Raw genomic sequence first — 27,633 nt, 5'->3', positions numbered from 1 at the left:
GCTTAGCCAGGATGCCAGGTCATGCCAAGCACAACTGGTTACAGGGTCAGACAGCTGCTGGTCTCTCATAAAGCTCTTCTGATAAAGTGATTTTTATTCAGTGTATTTTGAGCTTTATTTCTGATTTATCAGCTAAACCTGTAGTTTGTGGATAATTGTTTTTTCTTTTTCCCATTTTAACTTCTTTTCATACAGCAGGTAGCTGACAAAAGCCATAATATGACCTGACTGTAGAAAGTTGAACTACGAAAATTCATGCTAGGTTCAATAAGGTTCAAATAAGTTTTCCTTGAAACAACTTAATTAGGAATGTGATGGGTTCCCATGCCATAAAGTCAAATAAAACTGGATGTCTTTCTGAAAGAGGATTTTGTGCAAGACATGGTGATTTCAGTTCTAGAGTTGCTCTGTAGAATATTTTGGTGTGTGATATCCAAGGTTAGATTGCATGAACAGATTGTTTCCATTTTAGTTATAATGTCATAGCATGTAAAGTATCGAGCTGTGTATTTTTCTACATACCCTGTACTGCTCGAGTTAACTGTTTGATGTGAAGCTGCCTGAATTTTAGAACTGAGATCAAAAGAATTTTGTTGGAAAAAATTTAGAAACTCAAACAGATTTCTTAAGGAGGAAACAGTTTTTTATGAAGAAAAAAACAAGTGGAGGTTGCCTTCTGTCTTGTCTTCATCTATGCTGTGACGGTTTACTCTTCTCTAAAGTGATCTAAGCATTAAATATTGAACATTAAAAGTTTTGAGATAATAGTGGTGAGGTGAGTTTGAAGGCATTCACTTAGCAGGTAGCCAGGGAAATCTTCTGAGATACGAAAATATGAAAATGTTAGGTTTTATTAATAGATCTAGAGTTAGCAGATGTATGAAGAACTTCTATTTTCTGTGGGAGTTTCCTCTCAAATTGTGAACCTTGTATACTTTGGGTAGGAAATTACACCTGATTTTTGTTTGCTTGATAATGAAACAAAAAAGCACTTACCCTGGCAAGCCTGTGTCACCATTTTCTCCAGAGTATTCACAATGACAAGAAAAATGTTTTGCTGCTGAGACTTTCAAACTGACTCAGATTTCACTTCAAAGAATCTGTTTTTCTCTGTGCCCTTTTTCAATTGATTGAAGTAAGAAATAAAGTTCACCTCTAGTGAGACTGAAGATGCCATCACTGAGTTTCCCACAAGTTACATTCTGACTCCAGTACCTGTATATTTGTAAGGAAAAAAAAATTGCCTATAAAATCCCATGTGTATAGATCACAATTATAACTGTCATACTTGCATCACAAAATAGAATCATAGTATGGTTCGGGTTGGAAGGGAACTTTAAATCTTATCTAGTCCAACCCACCTGCAATGAGCAGGGCAATCTTCAACTAGACCAGGCTGCTCAGAGCCACATCCAGCCTGATCTTGAATGTTTCCAGGGATGAAGCTGGTACCACCTTTCTGGGTAGCTTGTTCCAGTGTTTAGTCTGAATGTCCTCCATTTTAGTTTAAAACCATTATCAATTGTCCTATCTCAACAGGCCAGTTATCTGAAGAAGAAGTATAGCAAGGTAGAGGTTTCCTTTTGAAACAAAACCAGTCTAAATTGTATTCAATTTCTGTCCTGCAACACTGGGAGGAGGATGGAAGAGATAAAAAGAATGGACAAAAGAGGAGGCTGCAGCTGAATGGACATAAGTTTTAAATGCCTGATGATCTTCATACAGTTTGATGAGAGCTGTTTCTTCAGTCAGAAGCAAGGGGGAATGGGATTGTGAGGTTCAGCCTAAGCTGTGTCAGCGAAACTGTAGAAGAAAAGCACAAAGCTTCAGGAAACTGAAAATCAATATATCCAGGCAATGAAAGCATTTTTATTACAAAGAACCAAAAGGTGTCACACAACAAAAGGTTTGCTGAAAGTGGAAAAGAGGAAAGTGTAAGGCGTCAGCTTTCCCAAGTAAAAAATAAATTGCAGTTACAAATAGACAATACAATATACTTTTTGTAGGATAAGAAGGTCTTGCCTTCAAGGAGTTAGAAGGGGTGAAACCTCCAACACTGGAAGGCATCTTCCACTGGGTTGTCTTATGGATACTATTTTTGTGTTGCCCCTCTGTTCCTATTCTGCTTCTTACATAAAGGCTTTCTGGTAGGCTTATTTAATAAAAGCTCATTTAATATAGAAAGGGGTCCTTTCCCTGAGATTTTTTGACCTGAACAGACACAACAGTGGAGAGTAAATTGAGGCAGAGAGAGCTGAAGATATCCATGGGAGGTCTGTGGTAGAACTGGGACTAGGTGTGCTGAAAAAAATCCCACAGTTATAGACCTCTGCCTGCTTTTCCTGATCCCCACTGCAAGGGGTAGGTAAGACCTCTGGACCAAGGACCGTAGTTTCCATCCCACAAGCCATCCTGGATTACCGAAGTGCTTCATCTGTCTGACCTTTCAGAAATAATCAGACACAATAGAAAGTCTTAACACAGGGTCAGAAGGTGCAGGGTTGCTGGGTTTTTTTAACTTGCTTGACTCTGGTATGAGACAAGCTCAGCAGACAGCATGGACTCAGCATGGTTGCTGCAGCTACAACTTCCATGTCCCTGCTGTTGGGCACAGGCAGAGGGAAGGCAAAAGTGTCTTAAGGTGAGACAAGAGGTACAACAAGATCTTCTCCATTCCTGTGGTGGATTGACTTTGTCTAGCTGACAGGTGCCTACCAAGCTGCTCTCTCACTCCTTCTCTTCAGCAGTTTAAGGGGAGAAAGTGGGATAAAAAATTCATGGGTTGAGACAAAGGTATGTAATTGATCCCAGCCAGACGCAGGATAACTCCCAAGGACCCTGTAGGCAGGTTGTTCTCATCTTAGATATTTCTTCCCCTTCTCACAACAGCACCAATTTCCAACTATTCTCATTTCCAGACATTTCTTCTGAAATACAGCAGTGCACCCTCCCAACTGAGTAGTTCAGGAATGCCCTAAACATTCATTAGACTAACACAAAGATTAAGCAAGCAATTTAGCAAAGATTAAACAAGTGATTACTTTGATGTTTCTCATTGATTTGATCTCTCCCTGTGCTCAGTCAGCAGCTCCTCAACACCCCAAGCAGTCCCATCTCCATCTTTGGGCATGAAATGTTTTGAGCAGGCTGTGCAGACAAATTAGTAGGTCTCTTATTGCATAAATCTGTATTAATTTTCATTTTCTCAGAATGTCATCTGCACAGAGCTGTAAAGTCAATGACCTTTGTACAAGGTTTGTGTTGAAATTAATGTTACTGTTGTTATTTCCTCCTTCTCAAAGTCTTGTTGTAGTTTGTTCCACAGTGTAATTTGGATTTTTAATTCTGATCTCTGACTATGAAAAAACATTGTTCATTCCGCTATGAATGCTCTTTCTTGAACTGAAATACTCTTCTTGAAGGAGTAGTTTCTGAAGCCACAGGTCTTGAACTGTTTTAAACTAGAAGAGAATAAATTGATGATATAATGAGTCTTCCTAATATCTGATTTCCATAGTTTGATGAATTTCAATATAGAATGTTTCATTAATATTATATAAAGAAGTGATTTGCAGGCAGATTAAGTGGTTGACACAGGTACTAAATAATAAAAGCATATAAATTAAATTCAAGCACACAATTAATTACAAGATTAATCTGTTCTTATCTGGTCCCATGATATCTCTCAGGTATTACTGCATATTCAAAATCATGTTAGTTCAGCTTAAAATTATTTTAAAATAAATATATTTATATATAACCTTAACATGATACTGATGATGTTCTGTACCTCATGTAGTTGCACAGTGCACACAGGTAAAGTGTGATACTTCCCAACAGTGTAAACTGTGAACTGTGAGCAAAAAACAGTGTCTGGGTCTCAGATTGCTGTCCTGTTTGAAGGGCCATATACTGCCCACCTGTGCATGCAGTAAGGAAGCTGTAACAGCAATGTGGCATGATTTGATACCAGAATTTTCTCATTGACTGCTGCTGTTTTGTTCAGATAGTTTCCCCTGTCAGGCCCTCTGATGTCTGTCCAGGCACGTGGCCTAGTAATCAGACTTAGGGAGCAATGGAAAATATTCACTTGGAGAAGAATCATCCTCATCAATTTCATTTGAACATTTGAAGGGCCATTGTCCTCCCAAATTTGGTTTTGGTTGGTAAAGATATTTTTGTATCTGCAAACAGTCTTCTATGATGTCCTTTATTTTCTTACCAAGAAAATAAATCTTGACAAAGAATATATCAGGAAAATTAATCCACAATGCCAGAGGTTTAACTCCAAAAAGGAGACAGAGGAGCCCTGTAACTTTATTTGAATAAAGGGAGGGGCCATGGGGCATTTCTCATGGGGTCTCTGAAATTGTTGGGTGACACAGTCCCAGTTTTATCCTATGTTCCCAGCCCCATCACCCTGTTCCTTTTCCCCATTGGCTGAGGTACTCAGAAGGCACAGACTTCCCGAATTGCCTAATCTGTGCTCCCCTCTAATATGCACCCCTCTTTTATCTAAAAGAAAGAAAGAAAAAAGCTATTAATAACTCTAGTGAGTAATTGTTCTTTTTCTCTAGGTTCAGGGATTTAACATGGGCTTGACTAAGCAACAGTCCATGTTGATTAGTAACATTTTCTAGAACTAATAATTTCTAATAATTTTCTAATAATTTCTTCTGCTACTTCAAGCAGATTCACACAGTCTGTTTGTAAAGACACGTTCACCTTATTCCTTTCAGACAGAATCTGAAGAAGCAGAATGAGATGGTAAATCGTGGTACGATATTTCACAAGTATCACCAGCTTTTCAGTCTTGTCTGGATTTCCCTGCTCCCACTTGGGCAGGCCACTGGGATGTTAGACCTGCAGCAAAATTTTCATGGGGGAAACAGGGCTGAGGTCAGTGGCCTTAGGAAAGCTCAGTCCAAAGTCCTCACTTCTCACTCCAGCAAGCCCTGTCATGGCTTGCTTAACTCAGATATAACCAAGGATGATCCATGTGTTCAAACTGGTAAAAGAGCATTTGACTTCTACTAATTAAATTCAAACTGAATTAAATTTTAGTTTATTACATAAGTAAATGAAGGCAGTAAATTATAAGGTAGTTTGTTACATCTCTGAAGTATTTAGGTACTTTACAGCCCTGCATGGCCCTTGTCAGATAATCCTTTCCACACATAAATGAAGCAGTGCATGTTGCTCAAAAGCAACATGTTAAGTTATCTGCAGTCATATGAGAATGGCCCACATGAACATAAGCACTTAGCCCAGCTGTGCACTGTGCATGATGGGTGTGTCACTGGATTCACTTATGCAGCTATGAGAGAATTTCTGGCTTTTTTTGACTTTTCTTATTTCTTACTAGGAAGAATAAAAAACCATCAATGGGAAATAAAATGCATATCCTTACAGTGAAATCTGATTTAATGGCTAACTTCAATTCCAAAAGGCAAGGAAACAGAGAGCTATGACTGGGATTTTGTCCTTCAGTTACAACTACAGCCTCAGATGCCTTCTCAGATTTCTGCAGAGCAAATGCTATTGAATAGCATAGAAATTCTTCCTAATATTTTTAATGCTAATGATAGGTTTATGCATGTATTTTTGTAACAGCAGCAGTCTAAAGCTTTAGAGCAGTGTCTCAAATGTCATGCTTACACAGAATATGATTTCATCCCTGATTTTTCCTCACACTTTTCAACTGTCATATTGACCCCCTGCTCTCTGTGCTGCAAGCACAGATGTGAATCACTCTGGGAGGGGAAATAAAATAAACTTGCCAGCTGAAGGTTGTGACCACACTTGTATATGGCTGGGAGGCAAAAGGTCCTCTGGGTCCTCTGGTTCTCCTGGGTCAGGGTGTGTTTTGGCATGCTATTGCCCTGTATATGGGAAGGAGATGGCATGTCAGCTGCACACATTGAGGACACCCTCAGTGGCCTGGTTACAGCCTGCTCATTGCCCTTGCATGACTCTACAGTTCAGTGTTGGCAAGGCAAAATTGTACCCACTCAGAAAATCTTTTACATGATTGAGTTTTCTCTTCCTTTTTTGCATATCTGAAATTTAGATACTACTATTGTGAAGAAATTGCAATAAAGCAATCTGGAAGGCAGGGAGCAATGCTCTGGCAAATGTCACTTGGTTTGTTTTCTTCAAGAAGACTTTACAGCTCCCGTTTTTTCAGTTTTCATTTTAATTAAAGTGATTCATCACTCTCCTTCTTTAGGTCATCAGTGATTTCAGTCATACGTTCGGCACTGCAGCAGGTTCCTATAGACCAGGAATTTCTCTGTCTTGACCCTCTAAAAGTCTGCAGCTGGCGACTTCCCAGACCACTTACAGTTTATTTATTTTTATTTATTTCAAACACCTTGCAGTTCTGAATTCTAATAAAACAGGAAAAATTAGATCAGTGGCCTTATGTTTTTTCAGCTGACCCTGTTCCATCATTGTGTGTCAGGTCTGTAGTAAATTTACAGTGTTGACAGAGGCAGTTGTGCTGTTTCACAGAACTGAAAGGAAGATAGGAAGGGAGAGATTTATCTTGGAGCCTAAGGGTAGAGCAGTAAACCAGAACCACCACACTCACTCCTAAAAATGAAGAACTTAGTGTTGTTGGACTTTTCATTTAGCAGGAATTGAATTTTCACCAGTTGTAATTTCCACTTAAAATTACTTTTTTCCTTTGAATTGTAAGCAGTATGCAGAAGAATACAGCTGCAGAAGTTTGGACCTCTTGTGCAGTTTTGGATGAGTAATGATTTTATCACTGCTGTGTATTGAGCAAACAGCAAAAGCAAGGAAAAGGAGAAGGAGAAGTACTTGCACTCCACCTCTCTGTAAGGCTGGTTTTGTCGTGCCCCCTTTCACCAAGTGCTTCCTTTCCTGCAAGACCCTTCTGTGTTTTAGAAGTAGGACGGCAGAGAGGACCTGTGAGAGCACCTCTGGGTTATTGGTGAATCAATTCTGGGCACCCAACTCAAAATGCCTTAGAGGGACCTTGCTTTCAGAAAGGACCGGTAGCAGACAGAGAAGAAAACTCAACACCTTTCAAGTCCTGCAAGTAGGGCCCTCACAACTGATCCTGCCGGCCGGGAAGGGTGTTGCCTGCTGAAACCCATCATTACTGTAGCCCTGGGGTAGTTACTGACTCAAACCAGGAATTCACTCTCCAGCTGTGCCTCTGCAATTTCTCTAGAGCCAGACCACAAACTTCTCTTCCAGAAGGTGACACCCAGTTCAGTAAAGCAGCCAAACTCTTAAATTGTTTGCCTAAGTGGCTTCAGGGGTCTTGTTCTGAGGACTTGCACTGACATATTCTGCTTCCTGTGGTGTATCAGCCACCAGATTAGTGGTAGATCTATTGAGGGTGTTTTCTATTTCTCCATAATGAAGTTGTGCCACCCTGAAACTCAGTATGCAGGCTTCACAGGCAAGAATAGGATAGAGACAGACACTCAGCCAAAGAGAGAAAATCCTGTCCTCCATGCATTAAAAACTGTTTGGAAAAAAAAATGCATAAAACTTTCATGTCCTTGTATTTGTCATAATATCCATGAGCAAGCAACTTTGAGCATTACTCCTGCTTGAGGGGCTGCAGAGTGAGGTAGCAGCAATACAACCTACACACGGGAAAAAGCGAAAGAAGGTCAGAGCCTTAAAGAAGTGAAGTTAGAATGAGCCACAGGCACATGAGCATCTCTCCTTTGAAGCAGATGGAGATATGCAAAAGTGTGCAATGGCTTAGTGCTGTCCTTGATGAAATGCTAATGTGGGTATCCTTTGTCTTTCTGTACCAGGGGTGCAATTAAGAGGCCAATATTCAGGGGCCAATTTAAGGACATTTTTCTTAAGGTTTCTTTTACATGCTTCAAACATATAGATTATGGAGTAGAAACTCACTGTAAAAATGATGCAAACTTCTGGGAATTGCATATGCCTACTTGGGGAGAAAATGTCCACAGAAGCAGGGTTTTTTTTTAATTCTGGAACAATTTTCAAGAGTTGCAGGAGAAAAAAAGTATCTGTTTTGTTCTGAAGTTTTAAGTGTAGTTAGTTTTATCCAAGCAAAAGATTTTGCATAATGCAGGCAGATAAATTTGATTTTTAAATTAAATATTTACAATAGATATTAAGTGCTCTCTAGAATGAAAAAAAATGTTATTTTGCAAATGCACTGATATTAAAAAAAGAAAAAAAATTCTACCTCTTGTAATAATTGGATTAGTAGCTTTAGTTCTCCAAAAGCCAGCCATGATATTCACAGATGCAATTTTGCATTTCCAGTATTAACACCTGTCTTATTTTGTCCTCCAGTTTTACAAGTAAACTATAATTTTTTTAGTTGCCTAATTGTAGATGGAACAGTCAGTGAACACATATGCATATGCTTAGAGTTATGAATTTTATACGGGCAGAAATTCAGAAACTATTTTTGCCACTTTTGGGAGCATCAGAAAAAATTCGAAATCATCCATCATCTTGACTCACATTCATACTATTTTCTAGGAACTCCAAGCCCGTATTTCCATGTTTCTGACAACACTGAATTAAGTCACAGTAGCATCTATCACTTGAGGAATCTTGAGTCATATGAACTTGTTTTCCATCAGACCGTTCAATCAAGATTGGCTTATCAGTGGCAGGGGTATAGCAGGAGCTGTAATGCTTTTCATCTCCTCCTTTATCAACTGTCTCTCAATAGCTGTAAGAGTCCATAAACCCCCATCAGTTTAAACTGTATTAGCACTGTACAGTAATGGCAAGAGAGCAGTAAGAAGTGATGTTGTACTACTTTGGGCACTGGTGAGCTATTTTTCTTGATGCTGGGAATCATCCAGGTCTATTACTGTAGGTTTTCAGCTCCTCTGAGAAAACTGGGAGCTGATGATGATCTTAACTGAACTGAAACTTTATAACTCTTTCTCATATTATCTAAAGATATTCATCACTGTATTTATAATGTCCTGAGCCTTAGGCATAAAAACCACTGCAAGTGAGATGAGCTAATGCAATTTGACAGTGAATTACTTTTCTACAAGAAACAGAGAGCCATCGGTCCTTCCACATCCTCATTACTTTCAACATCTGAAAGCTCAGACTGGTGCATTTGGAAGGGAGTAAAGATAAATATCAATCTCAAAACCACATCTATTTGTGTGCTTTATTCTTGAATGATAAAAATAACTGATCAGCAGCCCAATGACTGCCTAGATTTCAATGGCAAAAATGCGGTATTTTCAGTGGCTGTCACATGGATTTCTAGCTTGAGAAATTACAGCTCACTCTTAATACATTATTGAGTCTCTCACTCTATTTCTAAGACTGGAAATATCACTTTTGAATTAATTTTTGGATAATGATGGAAGAAGTTACTTTTTCAGAAGTACCATATTTGGCAGTTGGTATTTGTAACTAGTTTTGTAAGCTCTTGTATGGAAAGTTAATTCTGTCATTTATTATTCCAATCTAGATCAAATATTTACATATTTATATATTTATATATCTTAATTTCTCTAGTCATACTTGGCTGGACAGTGAAATTTATAAAAATATATGGACTGCAGCTAGCTTCAGTCAATTTATTTGACTAAAATAACCTGAAATACAATTCTTTTATCTCATGGTCATCTATAATTATACTTCTGATTTCATCACAAAGATTGAAATATTTTCAGTCTATCCAGTATAGGCTGAGAAGTTGCCAAGAACTTTATACAGAGAGACCATCATTCTTAAAGAGAAAAAGCCTCTGGGGCTCCAAGTCTGGTGATTTTTACCTGAAAAGGAATCAGGAAATTGCTGATTGGAAGGCAGATGGCTTTTTGAAAACCTAGGCATGTTTTTAGGATAAGCATGTTTTCTTTCTTTGTTAGCTCACTGGTAGGATGACTATAAGAAAATTGCACCAAAACACACACACACACCCCATGCCTCCAATTTGCTTGTAAGGATTTAGCACTGGACTCCATCAAAATAATAGCATGGAAGTTTTGTCACCACACTTTTCTTTGCTATCTTTAAACATGTATCTTATTCAATAAGAATAATTTAAAAAGGAGTGCCTTCTTTGCATTTAGAGTCAGTGCAGCAAGTGTCTCAACAGTATATAGTTAACTATTAAGTGCAGGGATGTGTTTTATCTGTGTAAGAATAGTCTTAAAAAATGCCAGTTACTGAAGTGTTGTAAAACACACATAACTATGACCATGTTTGTGTGTGAAGTTGGGGTTATAAGTGTATGGTAAATTAAACCTATTTTTAAGAATTGCTGTAACTGGCAATATACAAGAATTGGGAAATTTGTTAGGTAAAAGCTGATCTTAAGATACTGCTTCAGAGACTCCCAAAGCTTTCTAAATGTGATTCTGCTTTGTTTTCATCCAAAGTCAACAATCTGGGCTGGTCCTCAAGCTATTACTGAAAAGCAGCAGAGCCTGAGTCTGCCACAGCTTTGAGGCAGATGTACCTACACCTTGATTTAAAGTGATATCCCCAAAAGGCTCTTAAAATCAAGCCCAGTTGTATTTGAATACAAATTAGAACCTTAATGTCTTGAATAGAAAAACTTCAAAGCAACTAGGAAAGCCAAAAAGCAAAGGATAAGAAGCTTGGGCAGCTCTCCCCATGCCCAGGGTGTCCTTCCAGATGAGGCAGTGGCTGCTGGGGCTTCTTCAGCTCTAGGGAAGTGCTGGCTGTGTGTCCAGGTCTGGCTGTCCTTTCGCTGCCCCTCAGGGCTGTCCCTTGGATGCTGCAATGAGATGCTGGGCCCAGCTGAGGAAAGAAGCTGTGGAGTTGATGCAGAGCTGCAGTGCAAGTGACAAGTTGCTGAGGAGGTGGCAAGAGAAGATGATGAGAACAAGGAGGTGCAGAGCTCCCCTCTTACCCCCAGCTTATGGCACAGAGAATTTCTTTCAAGCCTCAGTGGGAGCTTGAGGTAGTCTGCAACTCACTGTGTAGAAAACCCACCCTTTGTGCTGAGATCCAGTACAAAGCCTGTACATCACATAACTGCAGTAAATATTTCAAAATAATGACTCACTAGAAATTAAGTGATGGATAGGCTTGGTGTTTCTTTCTCTGATTTGCCGGTTAATATTTGTTGTTTGTATTCTAATGCACTGTATGGCTTTAGTTGGGATCCAGACTTTGGCATTTCACTGTTCAGCCATGGCTTGATACCTGTATTCTGAAAATATTTTACATTGATTTGTTCTTGCTTGCCAGAAATAGTAAAGGTGTCTTTTATTTAGACCTACAAATCCACTGTATTTTCTTGAGATGTCATCTAGAATGATTGCAGGGAGTGTAGACTATGGGAGTAGTTTACCAGCATAATATTGTGGCACAGCAGCCCATGATGTTATTATCAGTATATTGTTGGGTGATGTGCTTGCTATTAGTGCTGTGAACATTTAATTGTAGAATACTGGGAATGCTTCTGTAAATTCCTCTAAAGCAGTGTACAGCAGCTTTGATGCATTAACTGAAGATACTTGCTGCAATCCTTATCTTATTGAGAGAGGCAGAGAGGAGGGAAGGGTTGCATGTGCCAACTTGTAAAATTTCTCCCCTGTGTAACAGGCATGTCAGAATAAGGGGAAAATAAGAAAAGAAGAGTTTCCATGCAAAATTAGTGTAGAATCTTGTTCTCTAGATGCAATCAATTTCAGAGCAATGCAGGACTAATAGGACACTTCATATACTTCAAAGCTACTATAAAATCTCCAGCTTTAGCTTTCAGTGAGAGCTCAGTTGATTGTCCAGAACAAATCTTGTTAATTTATTCTTTCACAAGCTGCCTGTGTCAGTGTTAAGTGTGAACCACAAAATATGGAAGTAATGTCCGTGTCCTCATTAAGCAGCTATTCAAGTGGGGGGTGGTGTGGGAGCTTTGGAACTCAGCTGCAGTGAAAAGAGTCACATTCAATGCTGGTGATGGTAGTTAGTATTTGTGATTTTTGACATGTGCTGTTCCTGTGTTTTCTATGGTAATATGCATCAACATTCCTACAAGATAACTAGAATCTTAAAATAAGTTTTCACATCCACCTGTAAGCATTTAAATAAACTTGACTGGATTTCTACAGGATACAGAGGCATAACTTCAGCTTACTTTGAATCAGTGGGAAGTTTTTAAGACCTTGTTTATTTCTCCTCACGCTTTTATAGAAACACAGTAAAATGCACTCAAGTGAAGAAGCTTGGCAAAATCCCAGTGCTGTGACAGACATCATCAACATCACTATGGCATAGCAGTTGTCAGTCTCAGAATGAAGTGTATCTGTTTTTTCTTTTTTTAAATACACGCTTGGAACATTTGGAGTGGTAACTTTGTGTTGCAGTCATTACCATCCTGGAGAAAACACGATCCTGCCTGCAGGCCCTTTCTAACAGTGCCATAAAGCAGCCTTTACAGATGTGCTCCTCTAGTGAAATTTTGGCTCAGAAAACAGACTGCCAATCTCTTGTCTGCTGGAGCCTGTGGCATGCTGAAGGATTAACACACCTCATGCTAGAGATTAAAAGTAGTGGTAGCCTCTGTTCTTTACCATCTGAGATACTCTAAAACTGATGCACTGGAGACTTACCAGTGGAAAGATAACAAATAAAGTACAAAAGAGAGGAGGGAAAGCAGTTAAATTAAACTGACATGGAGAGTGCTTTAAAACAGGATTTTGTGTCAATTAAATAAGCCTGAATGTTTAAATCACTTGGCCACCCTTTGAATGTCACTGATTCTCCAGCATACAGCAGCTGTGATTGTGTGGCTCCTTCTCAATGTTGCACTGCCTTGATTTTGTGTTGTGAAGAGTGTTTCTATGTTCTGGGAATTAAGTACTATTCAGAGCTAAATGTTTTATTAACTTCATGTAAAATAATTACAGGATAACCTGCAGATAGCTGTTTAGTACACTTTATTACACCAGTGTGTATGTGCAAGGAACCAAGCACTAGCTCCAGAGTTCTTTGAAATGAGAATGTCTGCCTTCAGAAGTCTAGCTTTGTCATGGCTGATAAAGGAGATACTCAAGTGACAGAAATTGCCATAAACCTGGAGGAACAAGTAAAAAGATGCACAGCAGCTACCAGCCCAGACATTTAAACAGAATTAAATGGCTGCCAACCTAAAGATGAGGCTTTGTCTAATGGCTCCTCTCCTAAAGAGACAATAAAGAAGTATTTTTTAAAATTCTGTTAGTGTGCTGTGAAAAACCTACTTAGCAACATCTGGAGGTTTAGGAGTAATTCTGACCTACTTCTCACTTCAAAATACCCATCTGATCCTAGGTTAATGGTTGGACTAAATGACCTTTTCCAGCCTAAATGATTCAATGATTCTATGCATTTATGAGATCAAAGCTTAACTACAAGCTGAAGATCTTTCCCTGTTTTAACTTGGTTTGAAAAGGTACTGTTGGTGTTACTGAGGGAAAATGGGATTTTTGAAGAATTACTTTGTTTTGATTTAAATAGAGTACAAGTAGAGAAATAGAATAGCACTCAGCTAAAGAGAAATTGCATCTTGAAAGGCAGAAACCCTCACTTTTTTGAAGCTTTTTGTGGCAAGACTCTCTTTTTGGTGTACTGTTTGAAGGCCATCAAACTGCACAGCCTTTCTTCAAGATATGAATGAATATTGCTTCCTCAGTGAATGAATGTGCTACTGAAGCCAGTACGATAGACCAAAGGCTTAGGGAAGAAATCATCCTTTGTGCCAGTCTCTGAGTGGTGGAGCATATGAAAAGCAACACAGAAAGTGTTGCAGATAGGAGCCATGTTGCATATTTCAACAGTTTTATGATTTTTGGGGAAGATACTTATGAGTGCCAGACATGACAGCACTGAGTTAGTGTCTTTTTACTTTGTCTAAAGGAAATAGTAGGCTTTCCACAGCTATTGAAATCTTTTCAGTGTTTGCTTGCTGCTTCTTCTTAAAAAAGAATGGGTATGTTATTATTCTTCTCCAGGTATTAAAGGCTCAGGAGCTAAGACTCTTGTATTATTAGTTCATCGTTTGCAGGAAAAAAAAATTAAATACAGTTAATGCTACCAGCATTTTTTTTTTTAATTCAGGTATCTTACATTGGTTATTAGGTTTAGCAAAAAATTGTATTTTTCTGTATAGCTGCTGACGTTGTCACCAATTAAAAAAATTAAGATTTGCTTCTACTTTTCTGTTTGGAGAGAGATGAGTTATTCTCTTCCATTCAGCCAAGGCAAAAATGAGCATTTTACTGATCTTGTGATTTGCTTTCACTTACTTAATTTTAATTTCATTACTGTTTTCCATGATAATGGTTAGTGTGACAGAGCCTACAGTGGTGAGAGAAGGGGAGGACACAAAATCTTCTGTGCCACTGCTTATCATTTATGTCTGTAATGGGCGTATTACTGTGTGTGGCAGGAGAGTTTAATATGGGCATGAAGAGTCACATTTTGTAAAATAGATCACCTTTGCTTCAAGACTGAGCATTTAATGGGCACTTGAATTAGTTCTGCTTAAACATCTAATGTGCTACTCTTTGAATTGATGAAATAAGAATAAAATATTTTTATCTTTCTGTGTCATCCATCAACTGTGAAATGTTTAACTAAGTCCTGACTGGAAGAGAAGCAAAACAGCTTGATTTCAGAAGGAGTTTTCTTACATAATTAGAAATACCAAATGTGTGCAGAAATCAGAGAGAAGTGGTATGTGTGCACTCAGTATCATTTATCAGTCAGTGTTTTGAAAGACAGTGTAATTGATGGTACTACTTGCACTTGGACTCCCCCCCACAAAGTAGTTTTCTGCAGTTTTTACATTCAGTTTTTGTCTAAAAGACAGTTTTTACTCAAAAGTTCTTTCAAATTACAGAGATTATAAGGATTCAGCCTTTACCTACAGACTTGGAGGTATTTAAGTTCACGGTCTTGATTTTTGTCCATGTCTATATTTACTGCACTCCGATTGCCCTTTGTGTTCATTGATAACTTCAATAACAAAATAGCAAATGGATTTTTGGACATATTTTGTAATTGACAGAAGACATAGAAAGGTATTCTCAATGACTTTTCAGGAATAAGGCCATAACATTTGAATTACCTTCTTGTTTATAAGTTTATGAAATGTAAATACAGAAGCTGAGGGCAGGCTGCATGTGTGTGTCTGTGTGTCTGTGTGTGTGTGTGTATGTGTATGCTGTCAACATTGACTCTTTAGGAAAACTTTCACTTGTAGATGAGGTTGAATGACTTGACAAAGAATCAACTATGAAAAAATATGGTTGTTTTAGAAACTTCAAAATAACAATGAGAGAATCAAAACAGCTATTAAACACAGCTTTGAAATTTACCTGGTGTTTTTCAGGTTTTGTTGGTTGGATTTTTAATACAAATATCAGTACAGACTGGTTAGACCTGGTGACACACCTTAATATAGAGAGCTGAGCTAAAAAATATGCCTTTTGTAAGACCTCATCAAACTTCCCACCAGTCTGAAAAAAATGTAATGATTAGTGTGATTCCCAAAAGCTAACAGCCCTAGGGGAGCAAGAAATACGTTATTGTGAAAATCCTTTCCTCAGAGAGGGTGTGTTCAGCTTTATGTAAATCTAAGCAGGATCCAGGATGCTTCTCTTCAGAGCAGGTGCAGTCCCCCAGCGAATGTAATACAACTTTCACTCACAGGCACGGCCAAAATACAGGGACACACCTGCATTTCATGTAAAGCCAGCAACTGATTTGAAAACATCTAATTTACTAATGAAATGAAACTATAGAAATGGCAGTAGGCAAGAGGACACCCCTGCATGAAACTTAATTACAGAAGGATGTAGGAAACAATATCCAGCTAAATGAAGAACTGTAAACAAGTGTGCAAGATTAATATGTGGATTTAAATTGCAGTCACTATTCAAACTTTCTGTTCCATGTCAACAGCAGAGCAGGTAACAGCAGGAACTGAGGATCCATAGTGTAGGCAGCATTTGCATCATGGTCTTGGATGTCACCTCTGTCGAGTGTGTTTGTTTCCCTTGGTTGTGTTTCACAGTAGAGTGAGTAACGTGAAAGCAGAGGTAGCAGTAATAGAGTCTTACTTGCTACTTCTCCAGCAGTCTCCCATCAAAACACAGGGTTTAGCACAATTAAAGTTTGTTCTTTACTCTGTGTGTCAGGCTGTTTGTCAGCGAGGTATGTTAGCTGAATATAACTACCCAGCCTTCCAGTGTTTCTTTGGTTAAATGGTGCCATGACTGGCAACACGACACATTTAGTGGGAGGATTGTTTAGGAGAAAAAGGGAAACAAGCTTGACATTTGAGTTTACCAAATTGTGGGAGCACAGATACTCATCACTGCCAAACACGCAGAGCCGAGGTCAGGGAAATTTGTCAGGGAAAGCAAAGTAGCCTTGAAGCAATATTTTTTTTTTACTGTCTGGCAGAGAACACACATGAAATACTGTTATAGCTGAGCAGGGTGCTGCCCTCCTCTACTCCCTTAGGATTGCCTGGTTCCCTTTCCTCATTCCAGACTCAAATGAGACATTGCAGAACATGCTCCTCTCCTTCATGTCTTCCCCTAGGGAGCTCAGCCCCTCTGTTCTGGGGGCTGATGACAGCAACAGTAGCAGTGGGCAGGGCTCAGACTAGATGTCCCCTTTGACTGCCCTTTTTCTCTCCCTGGCATTGTTTTTGCTTGCTTCTCTACCAGACCAGCACTTCTTGCTTCTCATTCTTCTGCATGGGAAGGTGTATCTGTAGAGCAGGCCTGGTCAGCATGAGAGTATTGACACATGGGGGATCTGGGAAAACTCCTAAGGGTAATTAAAAAAATACAGATATTCCTGTGTTGTGGGCATAGGAGATGCTGTGACAAAATTTGGAAAAGGAGGATTGTTTGGACTCAGTTGGGCTGTGTGGTTAGATAATAAATTCTACAAGAAGAGTAAAAGAGATGGAGGTACTTGGAGGGAAAAAGTCTTTCAAATATAGCAATTTTTGCAGTAAAGAGAAAATTATAGGAAGACAGAGAACATGCACAAAAGAAGAAACTATTTGAGACCTGTGGGGAAAGAGAATGGGGTTGTAATAGGAGAATGCAGAAGATATTGGAGATGAAAAATAAGAAAAACAGATTAAAGCAAAAAGCCTAACCAGAAAGTATATTTCTAACAACCAGAAGGAGACAGGAAGGGGAAAACTGTAATCTCCTGTTGCCATCAAGCAGAAGAGAAAGTAAGCAGCTGGAAAGGTGAAAGAAAATATATTTATATTTGCATAGTAGATGAAAAGAATAGTTTATATGATGAAATGTATATTCATCTTGGTGATGAAACATGATGCTTAATCTTCTTTTTCTCTTTGGCTGCTAAGTCTTGAAAAAGCTGTGTTTCCCACTGTGTCTGAGTGATAACCCTGGGTCTTTCTGTTAAGGAGGATGCTCAAAGGATGCAGTACTGTGTTTTGGTTGATTTAAACTATCATTTATCCTTTGTGAAATGTGAAATGCAAAATTAAATGGTAGGGACGTGCCGTCTGCTGTTGTTTAACATGTGAATAAAAGCTACTATGTTGGCACAATGTTTATGCTCATGATAAGAGCAGGAATAATGGAAATGTTGTATTGGCTATACCCAGCAGGTCCCCCCATTGACTGAAGCATCATGTTTCTTCAATGTCCCAGAAATGTTGAACATGATTCCTGGAGGAGGATGAGCATTTCCTCCTTAGTGAAGAGGCTGAATGTTTTATGTCTGTTATTCTCATTCCTTTCAGGGATCTCTTGCTGTCTGTGGCACTTGGCCAGGTACTCTCCCTCCTTATCTGTGGCATTGGTCTCACAAGCAAGTATCTGTCAGAAGACTTCCATGCCAACACACCTGTTTTTCAGAGCTTCCTCAATTATATCCTTCTGTTCTTGGTTTACACAACAACGCTAGCCGTCAGACAAGGTAAGTGTCTCTCTGAAACTGTTTTATAGAAAACAGTGGGGATAAAGGCTTTTGCAGAACAACAACAAACAATATGATTCAGACACATATCCTACTAACATTTGTTCTATATTTACATTACCTGGAAATATATATTGGATGAACTGAAAAAAAACCAACAAATCTTCATTAGCAAAGAACGAATCATTAGACTTGAAGGACTGGGGTGCTACCTAAAAGCTAAAATAATCTGTACTTTTGAATTCTGATTGTTCTTGCCTTTCTGGGAAATATTTCAAGTATGCTTTACATCTTATGTAGACTAAGGAGAGCTTAGATACAAGCAAAGAAGAACTTGCTAGTTCTAGATGCTGAACATGGCAATTCAGTAGTTCACTTACTAGACAGAAAGAAATAGCAGCCAGTTTTTAGCTATTGGGAAGTCAGGGATGAAGGGAGAGATTTCAGGGTGCTCTCTCTCTGGGGGGAGGTTTGGGCAGAGCAGCTCCATGGCCCTATCACTGCTTTGCCATGGGGCCCATGTAACCAATCTGACCTCCAAAATGAGAAATGCATTGCAGTATATATTGAAGTCTATATATACTATGGGGGGGTTGTGCCTTTCCTGCACAACCCTTCCCTTCTTTGAGATTTCGTTTCTAGATGAGGTTTGGGAAGTGAATGCATTTAAGTACGGTTCTCAGCCACTCTTCCTTATTGTAATAATTTTATTTATTCACCTTCACAGAACACGTAGATTGGAAGCTAAATAAAAGAGAAAAAAATATGCGTTCTCCTGACATAAGGAGGGTAGGGCTCTGTGGAGAGTAACAACTACAAAATGTATTAGGCTGTGGTACATTTATCAGCCTACTGAAAAGCTCATGTTTTCTTACAGGAACAATGATTTTTGGATCGTTCTTTGATGTTGCATCTTTTAATGTTTTGGGAGCAATCCTGAAGCTTAAGTTCTTCAGTCATAGTACAATCTTGTGATACAATGCTGAAAGTGTTCCAAAGCAGCAAGGACTTAATTTCTATGCAAAAAATGAACAGTCAAAAAAATACATCTGTACTTCAGCCCAAAGCACTTAAGCATATTACAACATAAGTTTTATAAACATTGGTCCCCATTTTGCAGAGGTGATAAAAGCCAATGTGCAAAGGAAATGTTGACTCTTATATAAGGAAAGATTACTCAGCCACTGTTTCACTGTCTTGGTATTTCAGTTTGTGTAGGGGGAAACATCACCACATACTTTGCCAAAGGTTTCAAGTGTGTTATTAGTAGCAGCTTTCTCGAGAACTGTATTTAAAAATAATTATTCTGAGTGTGGGATTGCCTAGATGTTCACAAGTTCTGTCCCAAAAATGTCCTTCTCTGGACTGATTTAGATACTGTGGAAGGCAAGTCCCTGTATGGACTCTTAAATAGATTTTATTTTTTTGAAAATGCTGGATTGTGAGAGAGTATCCCCATATAGATACTGCATTCTGCTATGCATTACAGAGGCTAATTTGGAATAATGTTTGATGCCCGGTGTATATTGACATTGAAAAAATGCGATCAAACACTCCGCTTTACTCATATATAAATATGTTTTTAAAAGGTACTTTATAAATAATTTTCTGACTCTGTTTAAAAATATAATGGTGGACTAAAGGGAGTTTGTCAGAAACATCTGTTGTGCCAATATGATAGATTTGGGAACTAAGTGGTAAAGTGTTAGGAATATGTGGAAAATGTTTTCTGGACAAGTGAAAAGGGCTGGGGAAGGTGTTTGAAAAAGCCTGTGGTTGATTACAGACCATACGAAAAACTAGAGTACATGTAAAAGGGTACCAATGGAATTGTCTGGAAAAGGAGCTGTCAGAAAACCCCAAAAAGATGGTTTCATCCAAAAAAATCCAAAATAAAATTGGCTACAGAAGCTATGAAAGCAGTGATCCAGGCATTCAGCATAACATTCCTGCTGGATGATATAGCACTACACAGCCTATTTATTCACTCGGCATTTAATGTTGCCAGCTGACTGAGCCTGACATTGTCTTTTTGCTTGTGTATTTATTCAAATGCATTATCTGTGTTTGTTCCATTAAGGCCGTTTCTCTAGCAGCTCTAATCATGTGGCTTCATTAACAGATGGAAATCACATAATAATTATAATGATGATTCTGTTCTGAGTGCTGACATCATCAAAAAACTTTTTTTTTCAAGTATAGTTCTTCTCTGTGAAAGACTGAAAAAATTTTAAAATATTCTCTTTATCCTTCAGAAATCAAACCATAAATTGATTTGTAGTAAAAAAATAATTGCATCCCTTTGCCTTTTTCTTTCCTTGCTTTATTAATCCTTGGGATTTTTTGCAGAAATGTCCTGTTTAAGGAGGTGTCACTTGAGGTAGCCAGGAAACCCTGAATTCACTCTAGGACTGATAGCTATAATTTTTCTCAAGACATAAAGAGTTCCTCTTTCTTTAGAAGCTTCTTCCAAATTTTGATTTACTCTGGATGCCCTTTGACTTAGCTGTCCCTCACTGTTCTTATATACTCCCTGAGTGATAATGAAAAGGTAGAATTTGCACTGGTCTCTGAAAATCATCATTAGCATATAATTAAAGCTCCTGTGCTTTTCTGACTAAAGCCTTGAATGCTCAGCTTCCAGCAGCTAAAGTTAGCCCAGCAGCAGCAGCATCCACTACATTTTTATATTGTGAGTTGAGATTGTTTTCCAAAATAATTTTACCACAGTGCTCACTCTAATGGATACAAATATTAGGACTGTCACCTTGCCAACATATCATCAGACAGTGGAGAGGCACAGTCCTGCAAGTGTCAGAATCTCTGAATTTTTAAAACTTCATTTCCATGTTAAAAAAACCAAAAAACCCTCAACAAAACAAAACCCAGAAAACAAAACCAAACCCCCAAAATAGAAAAGTTTCAAGGAGTAAGAGTAGACTCAATAGGAACTCAATAGTTTTAAGCAGCGAAGTCCATGTAAGTAAGGCATTTCATCATCATTGCAACTTTGTTCTCCTGACCAGAAATAAAAAGTGACAAAAGCATTGAAGGAGATCGGTTCTTGTGAGATTTTCATACAGGCCTTAAAACATGGATACCACTCAGGCAAAGATCATGAAAAAGTGAAAGAATTTGTCTAAATTTGGATTTTTCTGATGAAAAATAGATCTGCCAAATATTTAACAGGTAACGAGGTCATCCTCAGTTCCTTCTCTTGAGGTAGCTTCCTCTCACGCCTGTTGTTTTCACAGCCAAAACTTGTGTTTGTCCATGGTAACACCTCTGAGAAGGTTTTAACACATATTATATCACCTCAGTCTTCTTGTTAGCAGAGGACTCTTCTTAACAAAAGCATGTAGGGATACTTCCCTATATCCTCTGGGTCCTATGTCATTATTAGTGGAGGAAAAGAAAAACCTTGGCTATCAGTAAGAAAAGCCTCTACTGGATGAAATGGAGCTATGAGAGATAGAGCTGGTGAGATTAGTTTTATCACCTTAAAAAGCAGTAAGTGGGAAATTGTCCATAGTGGACCAGAAGGTGTTAATTGCTAACAGCCAACATGGGAGCAAGCATCAGCAGCTTGCCACCAAAAATAAATTACTTCTAAAAGCCACGTCACATATGCTACAAATGAAAACAACACTTCTACTAGACATCATTAAAACCAGAAAAAAAATACGAAACTGCTATTTTCCTGTTATTCTGGAAAACAAGAAATGAGGGAGCAATGGAAGTGTCTTCTGAACAGACAGGAGCCATAAAGCTTGAGGGCCAGATTCTGCGTGAGTAGGGCTCCACATTGCAACCTGTTCCTTGAATTTTTGTGCAACAAGTATTTTCAGCGCACCAGTACTAAGGGTGCTAGTTCAATTTGCAACAATTTGCTAGTTCAGAAACATTTTTTATGTATGTCTGGATGAATTCTGCTTCTAGGCCAAGTGATGAGGTTATAGCATCTGTCAATAGAAATAGAGTTTTCCCTACGGTAACTGTAATATCTTAGATTTGACATATAATTAAAGGTGATCTGTGCCCCTGAGTAAGCCAGAGAGTCCTGTGAGACTGGTAAGATTGCAGACCTCCTAGTGGCATATCATTTTTTTAAGCACTTTTATCTCAGGATGGTTTATGCCATTAGTATCTCAGCCATATGTGTATTTCCTGATGTATCTGCTATCCGTGTACTTCCATTTAGGTAGTGGCACCTTTCCCCAGCATCACTCCTACTTCACCAAAGTTGACCAAAACCAGCTAATTGAAGGAAGATAGAGCACTATATAGGAGTTGCTTTTTTTCGCTGCAGTGCTTGTCAGGTATTTATTGAATGATAGAAAGGGTAAATGTCTCCTTTTACTTAATTCCATTCTGCTAGTAAATGTATATTAATTCAAAGCTAGTATTATGGACTTAGGTAGACATAACAGAATTTCTTTTAAACCAACACCTTTTTTGTCAATTGCCAGTAAGAACAATCTTGTTTGTCTGGGAAACAAGTATATTATTTAAGCTGATCAAACGATATTAGATATCATGTACTTTGAGCAATATATGTTGTACCATTGAGATGAAATGTCTTCTGGAAAGGCATTGATCCTGTCAGAATTTCCTCTTCACTGAGGATGACAGGGAGTGATTTTGATTAGAAGAGATCCATTTCATCACTATTCAGTTTCCTAAGCATGCTCATGCCACTGCTGTAAAACAAAGAGCTTGGTTATCCCTCCAGTCAAATAAAATGTTCAAAGCTGCAGCTTCTACCTGTGATAGAAGGGGTCCTTGGATTGTCAAGGCAACAATTCAGCCCACACTATGGCCTGCAAACATGTGGCAGACATTGCAAGATGTGACATTGCCCTTGAAGCACAGGGAAGGGCAAGTCCAGCTGGCCCATCTCTTCCATTTGACAAAAGTATGTAGAAATAGGACAGGGGGAAATGGCTTTAGACGGAAAGTAGGTTTAGATGCCCCATCCCTGAAAGTGTTCCAGACTAGGTTGGATGGGGGTCTGAGCAATCTGGTCTAGTGGAAGGTGTCCTTGCTCATGGCAGGGGTGTTGGAACTGAATGATCTTCAAGGTCTTTTTCAACCCAAACCATTCTCTGATTCTGTGATTCTCACAGCCCTCCCAGTGCAAGGGGCCATGGTCATTCTGGGTTGTAAAAATGAAACACAGCAGCAAGTATGGCTTGGAACCAGTGAAAAATAATGACCTTCAGGTCTTTGGTATTCTCATAGCAGCGCTGCAGAATCTCCCTGCTGTGTTACACATTGCTGTCTGCAATGTACTTTCTCCTAATTACTCTGGGCTTCTAATTAGGGATGCCAAACCGTGTGGGATATGTTTATTATGAAAATGGTCAGCCAAATAGTCCCTTTGTTTGGGATCTGAAGAGCCCTTTTCATATTCAGAGGGAATTCTGTACGTTAGGAGAAATGAAACTAGAATGCTGCCTATTTACAGACACTTCAAATTGCAGAGATCTTTTTTTGTAATGTGCAATTTTCAGTTTTGGATAGCATGCTCAGAGGAGCAAGGATTATGATACGTTATGTATTTGGGATTTGCCTATCATATCATGGACACCACAGCAAGCTAGCTGGAAAAAAAGCAATGTGACTAGAGCCAGATTTCTGTTCAGTTCTATTTACATAATAATTGTGTTTGAATTTTCATTCTACTTCCAATTGAGTTTTTTAAATTTCCTGCTATAAAATGTTGACTGCTGCTGAATGAGCCTTCACTTTTTTACTCTGTAGGTGATAACAATTCAGTGAGGTGTCAAACTTTTTAGGTATGTAAAGTTTTCATACAGAACCTTGGTAGTTTTTCTTTATGATAGTTGCTCTAAACCATAGAATTTCCCTTCCCAGTCCAGTGAAGTTATCTTGCATTCTTAGCCATAACACTAAAACAGATGCAATTTCAGCACAGTATGATTATTCCACATATCTGGAAAGGCAGGGTAAAAAAAAAAAAAAAAAAGACAAAGACAGGGTTAAAACCAATAGACTTGACCTCTGTCTTTTGTTTTGATTTGTTTGGCTATTCCTAGCAGAGAGGTTGGATGGTATTTTTTAATCCTCAGGGGTTGTTTTTCACTTTCAGCTGTTCTTGTTACACTGACCAGCAAACAGATGCTTTCTGCTTTGGCGCTGCTGCTCCTTTCCACCCACACAAAGGACCAGGCATCTCAGGGCTTAGTCAATTTTCATTTCCATCATGTGTGTTTTGCTTTGCCAGCTGTTTAACAAGGTACAAATAAACACTTACAGAGAGGAATCCTGGCCCCAAACCTAAGGTAAATAAAATGGCAGGTAAAGGCTCAAAAAGCCCTCAGCTTTTTCCTTCTAGAGTTATTTCTCTCAATGAGGTGCTCCTGATCATTAGGTAAGGCACTTGCTATCCAAACCCACAGCATGCATCGTGCATGACAAAATATCTTTCCTATTTTTAACCCCAGCCAAAGTAGCACATTATATTCTCCTGCATGGTATCATTGGAATAAAACATGTACATCCCATAGCACATACAAGCTGAAAATTGGAAAGCACTGTTCCTCTAGGATGGAGGTGGCAGCAGTTAAGCGTGAGCACTGTATGTCCTGGTTTAATGATGCAATCACTAATACAATCATGATAACCCCAAAGCAATAAAGGCCTGGCCTAATCAAGCATCCATGCTGTAGCATTCTCTGTAGTAGTATCCCTTGAACCCTGATGCAGCTCGTTCAACTCTGAGAGACCTCTTGTTACTAGGTTGCATTCAAAATAGCTTTGGTGCTCAAGGAAGTGTCCTTTGTGCCATCAGAGACAAAAACTGCAAGAGGGCATTGTGTGAAAGGATGGGAACACCTCATTTTTCCTGTGCCTGCTGATGCAGACAAGAGCACAGGAAAAAAAGGGATTTCTCTAACCATTCTCTTGACCTAAATGAGGGAATGGGAACACAATTTGTTCTAAAGTTGCACTCTCCTTGTAAAAAAGCCCCTGGAAGATTCAAATCATGCAGTTCAGATCACCCTCACTTCGGGAAGCTCAGACCTGGTCATCTTTCTGGCTGCCAAGTTTATGCCCTCAGCCAGTACCTTCCAGACACAGCATTCAGATTTGCACCATGGTTCAAAGACTGGTGCATATTTTATGAGAGCAAAACCTTGCAGGCACTGAGTGCAGTGAGCATGAAAGGGACACTGAGCTTTAGGCTGGCCAAAGTCCTGAGTGATGAACCATGTTTGCATCAAGATGCTGCATCATTGCTGTGAGGCAATGTCTATACTGAGTATACTACTTGAGAAAAAAGCAGTTTTACCCTGGAGGTAAATGTACATTCATTTTAGGAGCATTTAGCCAGCTGTGGCCATTTCATGCCAGTAAGTCCATAAATAGAAACCACAGATGCAATAAAATGGGAAACATTGCAGTTACTCAGCTCACAGCTGCAAAATCACAGGTAGCTAGTGGAATTTAGCAGAATCAAAAAATCATCACAATGTGGCATTTCATACTGTCATGCTTTTCTTAGGGATGCCAGCACCTAAGTCTGAGAGGTAAATCTGCAACATATATTTGCAAGCATTTATGTTTGGATAAGGATTTAGATTTTGTTGCTGAGCCTGGAAAGATTCCTCCTTGCTTACTTTTCCAGGAGCCCTGCCAGTCTTTCGAAGACAGTGCCAATCTGAACAAAAGTCTGTGAGTTCCTGTTTGAGAAGATAAACCTCATCACTAGAAGGATGAGTGGGCAGGCTCAAGGAAGCTCTGAGGAAGTGCAGTTTGTGCCTACCACTCATGCATCTTGCTGCTTGGTTTTTGTCCCCATCTCTGCAGATGCCATTACATGTATTTTGTACCACAGGCTCAGATAGGAGCACAGATGTTGCAGGTGAAAGAATCAAGGTTAGAAAACAAGGTAGAAAACAAGGTGGCACAGCCTTGAAAGTTCTGAGATACCATGGCTATGAGCACAAACTGAGCTTTGAAACTTACTCCACAGTATCAGGGTATTGCAGAGGGCTGAATGTTGTTCTCAGTAATTTTATTTGAGGGTAATGAAGCTCCCTATGTAGCCCAGATTGCCTCACAGTATGTCAAATAATAAATGGTCTCATAAGGATGTGAGCTGAATCACAAACACTTGATTTTTTGGTAGAATTAAGGGATAACTGTCCTTTGTAGAGGTAGTATATGTGTCTGGCTCTTGTTAATACATAAACATCTCAAGTACTATTTGCAAAACCAACCATCCCTTCCCACTTCAATGAGGAAAGTTAATGGTTCTGATAAAATAGTGCACCCTTGATCCTACAGCTGTAAGCAGAATGCAAGGGTTGTCTCTGCCACTTCATGCAGTATCAGTATTTCCCTGTGATTTATGGAATATTTAAACATTCATCAGGCCAAACAGCGAGCCAGGGTAGCAGGATCCACATTCAGCACACGTAGCTCCAGCGCTCATATGGGATATTTGAAGTGTGGTTACAAGATGATAACTGTATTGCCTGAAGGAGATAAGTCCCACTCTGCCAGAATGGTGCTTTGTATGTAATTAGTATAAAAATTCAGAGGAATAGAGTTTATCCTTGCGATCGTCTTTCTCATTAAAAAAGAATCATAATGAAAGAACAAAGCCGTCCCTGCAGTGAATTGAATTGACTTCCTGAATTTTCATTAAATCAAAGACTCAATAGCATCCCGTTTTGCAGAGCCCAGTTGTAAACTGTACACAAGACTTGCAGCAAAATCCCTGTGAAGATCACATCCTTTCTGAAGGTTTGGAAGTGCTACATTTTCTAAAATAAGGACTATAAGACAGCATGAATCAAAGGAATAAAAAGTTATGTCGGTAGGATAAAGCTGTAGTCTCAACTTATTCTTCTGCCTCACACTTAATACTTAGTTCTAACACAAGCAGTGATTTTGCCTTCTTTAATGTTCCTTACTACCAAGGTAATACATATATTTATTTTTACAACTAAATACATCTTTGAGGCAAAAATGTACAAATATCCTGTAAGTTTATCTACCACTTTGTAAGCATTTTTTTCCTTTGTGTTTTGCTGAACTGTTAGGTATTGGCATCTAGTCACTTTGAATTCCTGTTACATTTCTGGATGATAGTGTTGTAATAATAATTGCAGCTTCATCTGAAAGAATGTTTATAAATGTGGCACTCAGTATTCAAGTTGCAGTTGTGCTGTGTGCTCTCCCTTCTTCTCATGAGCTGCCAAGCACAGGTCACAGGACACCAAGTCACTTCTGGAAGGTGCTGGGGATGAGGGACCTGGTGACTCACCTCTTAGTCCCTTTGGCTGCAACGTTGCTTCACAAACCTTGAGGATGCTTTAGACCCAATTCACTATAGAACAGAGCAGCTCAAGGTCATTAGCAACCAACTCTGTTAGAACCTCCCCCTATTATTATCTTTCCTGATTTAACATTAAAGACAAAAGGATAATATATGCTGTCTATCAGCCTCCTCCATTTCTTGCACACATTTCCCTGAGAGGAGGGAGCTTTGAGGTAAAGGTGGGAGCTTTGCTGACAGCAGTAGTGAGTGCTCCAAATACACAGGGGAGGAGGGAGAGGCCATATGCATGTCTCAAAGGAGCACTTACTTACCCCTTAGTTTTCAGTTATATCGCAGTGACAGTCAGTTCACAGGGATATTTTTGTAACTGTTACAGAAAT

General features: G+C 39.0%; 1 protein-coding gene across 1 annotated transcript in view; it reads left to right on the top strand.

Moving 5' to 3' along the window:
• The first annotated feature begins 9,231 nt into the window (after nt 1-9,231).
• Nucleotides 9,232-27,633, top strand: part of SLC35F1 (solute carrier family 35 member F1) — a 107,542-nt gene continuing 89,140 nt past the window's right edge. The window contains exons 1-2 of the mRNA XM_053937521.1: nt 9,232-9,236; nt 17,765-17,940. Coding sequence (XP_053793496.1) covers nt 9,232-9,236; nt 17,765-17,940 — 181 coding nt within the window. The remainder of the gene's footprint in view (nt 9,237-17,764; nt 17,941-27,633) is intronic.

The sequence above is a fragment of the Vidua chalybeata genome, chromosome 3 (assembly GCF_026979565.1).
Source record: "Vidua chalybeata isolate OUT-0048 chromosome 3, bVidCha1 merged haplotype, whole genome shotgun sequence".
Classification (NCBI taxonomy): Eukaryota; Metazoa; Chordata; class Aves; order Passeriformes; family Viduidae; genus Vidua; species Vidua chalybeata.
Note: the sequence above shows the minus strand (reverse complement) of the source record. Positions and strands in the feature narration are given on the sequence as shown.